We start from the raw sequence: 4304 nt of genomic DNA on the forward strand, positions 1-4304 counted from the left end.
TTGCAGTCCTGGTGGTGAGGGAATTGCAGTCCTGAGGATCAGGGAGTTGCAGTCCTCGGGGTGAGGGAGTTGCAGTCTTGGGGGTGAGGGAGTTGCAGTCCTGGGGATCAGGGAGTTGCAGGTTGCACGAGTGATAATTCTGAATGACTTAATGCCACCTGCATGCAGATGATTGTTTGTTCTGCCTTCACTGCCCCTCAGAAGGGCTGGTGGCCTGAAGGAATGAAGTTGTAAATTCTTCACCTCTGACTTGACTTCATGCCCTGCTGCCCTCTGGGCACTGATGGCACTTGAATATTCATAACTCCTGACCAAGTGTAATAAATATATTGGTAAGACATGCAGTGCAGTAATGTAAGGGAGAAGTGACAGAGCCAAGCAGTGTTCCTTCTTTTCCTTCTTGACACCCAGTGTTCTGCTGCAGAGCGCAGGTTGAACAGAGCATTTAAAAGACTGCACAGACATTTCAGCTCAAGCTTAAACTAAAGCTTACACCAAGATAAATGCAAATGTGCTTCTACAGGAAACTTCCGTGTATCTTCCTCCAAAGTCCAATGGCAGATCTAATACTTCTTTTAAAGGTGCAGCAGCAATGTAAAGCATACTGAGGTAATTCAGGGCCATTAACTTGAATAGTGAAGAATTGGGCCGGCTCCTTTATAGAACATGCTTTGACCCAGCCAATTTTCTGACATTCGCTGTGCCCAATCGATCAAATGTACCCAGTCGATCCAGTGTGCCCAATCGATCCAGTGTACCCGGTCGATCCAGTGTGCCCAATTGATCCAGTGTACCCAGTCGATTCAGTGTGCCCAATCGATCCAATGTACCCTGTCGATTCAGTGTGCCCAATCGATCCAATGTACCCAGTCGATCCAGTGTGCCCAATCGATCCAATGTACCCAGTCAATTCAGTGTGCCCAATCGATCCAATGTAGCCAGTCGATCCAGTGTGCCCAATCGATCCAATGTACCCAGTCGATCCAGTGTGCCCAATCGATCCAATGTACCCTGTCGATTCAGTGTGCCCAATTGATCCAATGTACCCAGTCGATCCAGTGTACCCAATTGATCCAATGTACACTGTTGATCCAGTCTGCCCAATCGATCCAATGTACCCTGTCGATTCAGTGTGCCCAATCGATCCAATGTACCCTGTCGATCCAGTGTACCCAATTGATCCAATGTACACTGTTGATCCAGTCTGCCCAATCGATCCAATGTACCCTGTCGATTCAGTGTGCCCAATTGATCCAATATATCCTGTTGATCCAGTGTGCCCAATTGATCCAATGTAACCCTGTCTATCCAGTGTGCCCAATTGATCCAATGTAACCCTGTCTATTCAATGTGCCCAATTGATCCAATGTAACCCTGTCTATCCAGCGTGCCCAATCGATCCAATGTACCCTGTCGATCCAGTGTGCCCAATTGATCCAATGTACCCTGTCGATCCAGTGTGCCCAATTGATCCAATGTACCCTGTCGATCCAGTGTGCCCAATTGATCCAATGTACCCTGTCGATTCAGTGTGCCCAATCGATCCAATGTACCCTGTCGATCCAGTGTGCCCAATTGATCCAATGTACCCTGTTGATCCAGTGTGCCCAATTGATCCAATGTACCCTGTCGATCCAGTGTGCCCAATTGATCCAATGTACCCTGTCAATTCAGTGTGCCCAATTGATCCAATGTACCCTGTCGATTCAGTGTGCCCAATCGATCCAATGTACCCAGTCGATCCAGTGTGCCCAATTAATCCAATGTACCCAGTCGATTCAGTGTGCCCAATTGATCCAATGTACCCAGTTGATTCAGTGTGCCCAATTGACCCAATGTACCCTGTCGATCCAGTGTGCCCAATCGATCCAATGTACCCAGTTGATTCAGTGTGCCCAATCGATCCAATGTACCCAGTTGATTCAGTGTACCCAATTGATCCAATGTACCTTGTCGATCCAGCGTGCCCAATCGATCCAATGTACCTAGTCGATCCAGTGTTCCCAATCGATCCAATATACCCTGTCGATTCAGTGTGCCCAATCGATCCAATGTACCTAGTCGATCCAGTGTGCCCAATTGATCCAGTGTACCCAGTCGATTCAGTGTGCCCAATCGATCCAATGTACCTTGTCGATCCAGTGTGCCCAATCGATCCAATGTACCTAGTCGATCCAGTGTGCCCAATTGATCCAATGTACCCTGTCGATTCAGTGTGCCCAATCGATCCAGTGTACCTAGTCGATTCAGTGTGCCCAATCGATCCAATGTACCCTGTCGATTCAGTGTGCCCAATCGATCCAATGTACCTAGTCGATTCAGTGTGCCCAATCGATCCAATGTACCCTGTCGATTCAGTGTGCCCAATTGATCCAATGTACCTAGTCGATTCAGTGTACCCAATCGATCCAATGTACCCAGTCGATTCAGTGTGCCCAATTGATCCAATGTACCCTGTCGATCCAGTGTGCCCAATTGATCCAGTGTACCCAGTCGATCCAGTGTGCCCAATTGATCCAATGTACCCAGTCGATTCAGTGTGCCCAATTGATCCAATGTACCCAGTCGATCCAGTGTGCCCAATCGATCCAATGTACCCTGTCGATCCAGTGTGCCCAATCGATCCAATGGACCCAGTCGATTCAGTGTGCCCAATCGATCCAATGTACCCTGTCGATTCAGTGTGCCCAATTGATCCAATGTGCCCAGTCGATTCAGTGTGCTCAATTGATCCAATGTACCCTGTCGATTCAGTGTGCCCAATTGATCCAATGTACCCAGTCGATTCAGTGTGCCCAATTGCTCCAATGTACCCAGTCGATTCAGTGTGCCCAATCGATCCAATGTACCCTGTCGATTCAGTGTACCCAATCGATCCAATGTACCCAGTCGATTCAGTGTGCCCAATCGATCCAATGTACCCTGTCGATTCAGTGTGCCCAATTGATCCAATGTACCCTGTCGATTCAGTGTGCCCAATCGATCCAATGTACCCAGTCGATCCAGTGTGCCTAATCGATCCAATGTACCCAGTCGATTTAGTGTGCCCAATTGATCCAATGTACCTAGTCGATCCAGTGTGCCCAATTGATCCAATGTACCCAGTCGATTCAGTGTGCCCAATTGATCCAATGTACCTAGTCGATCCAGTGTGCCCAATTGATCCAATGTACCCAGTCAATCCAGTGTGCCCAATCGATCCAGTGTACCTCGTCGATTCAGTGTGCTCAATCGATCCAATGTACCCTGTCGATCCATTGTGCCCAATCGATCCAGTGTACCCAGTCGATCCAGTGTGCCCAATTGATCCAATGTACCTAGTCGATCCAGTGTGCCCAATTGATCCAATGTACCTAGTCGATCCAGTGTGCCCAATTAATCCAATGTACCCAGTCGATCCAGTGTGCCCAATTAATCCAATGTACCCAGTCGATCCAGTGTGCCCAATTGATCCAATGTACCTAGTCGATCCAGTGTGCCCAATTGATCCAATGTACCCAGTCGATTCAGTGTGCCCAATTGATCCAATGTACCTAGTCGATCCAGTGTGCCCAATTAATCCAATGTACCCAGTCGATTCAGTGTGTCCAATTGATCCAATGTACCCTGTCGATTCAGTGTGCCCAATTGATCCAATGTACCCAGTCGATTCAGTGTGTCCAATTGATCCAATGTACCCAGTCGATTCAGTGTGTCCAATTGATCCAATGTACCCAGTCGATTCAGTGTGTCCAATTGATCCAATGTACCCAGTCGATCCAGTGTGCCCAATTGATCCAATTTACCCTGTCGATCCAGTGTGCCTAATCGATCCAATGTTCCCAGTCGATCCAGTGTGCCCAGCCGATCCAGTGAGGCCAATCGATCCAGTGAGCCCAGTGAATCCAGTCGATTCAGTGAGCCCATACACGGACTTAAGAAAATCTCCCCCACTGAGTCTTTAAGCTTATCTTCTACCTGGTGTGGCTCTATGCTTAAAGTCCAATTTTGCTGTTCAGTCATACTTCCAGTGCTGTTCACAGATGAACATTTAACATATTCACTCTAGATCCCTCCATGTGCTTTTTTAATGCAGTCTGTTGCCCATAAAATAAACAAGTTAATGTCTGCATTAAAAAAAAGTGCATAGAGGAACTTTGTGAGCGCATTAAGTATTTGTATGGGACGAACACCAGTCGAAAAATGTATTACTATTTTTTTTACTTAGTTTTAAAACTTAGTTACCAAGTGCAGATCTATTTAGAGATTCACTCCCCCACCAACAGCTGTCTGTTAAATCTGCTTTGATACCATATTATAAAATC

The 4304-nt window shown here is 47.1% G+C and overlaps 1 protein-coding gene across 1 annotated transcript; it reads right to left on the minus strand.

Annotated features, from left to right (window-relative positions):
• Nucleotides 1–1378: 1378 nt before the first annotated feature.
• On the minus strand, nt 1379–4002 carry LOC137332310 (collagen alpha-2(I) chain-like). The gene is made up of 2 exons (XM_067996042.1): nt 3750–4002; nt 1379–3606 (listed from the first exon to the last, which is right to left on the minus strand). Exons 1-2 carry the CDS (start codon nt 4000–4002, stop codon nt 1379–1381), a joined length of 2481 nt encoding a protein of 826 aa, XP_067852143.1.
• Nucleotides 4003–4304: the final 302 nt, after the last annotated feature.

Source organism: Heptranchias perlo, chromosome 2 (genome assembly GCF_035084215.1).
Source record: "Heptranchias perlo isolate sHepPer1 chromosome 2, sHepPer1.hap1, whole genome shotgun sequence".
Lineage (NCBI taxonomy): Eukaryota > Metazoa > Chordata > Chondrichthyes > Hexanchiformes > Hexanchidae > Heptranchias > Heptranchias perlo.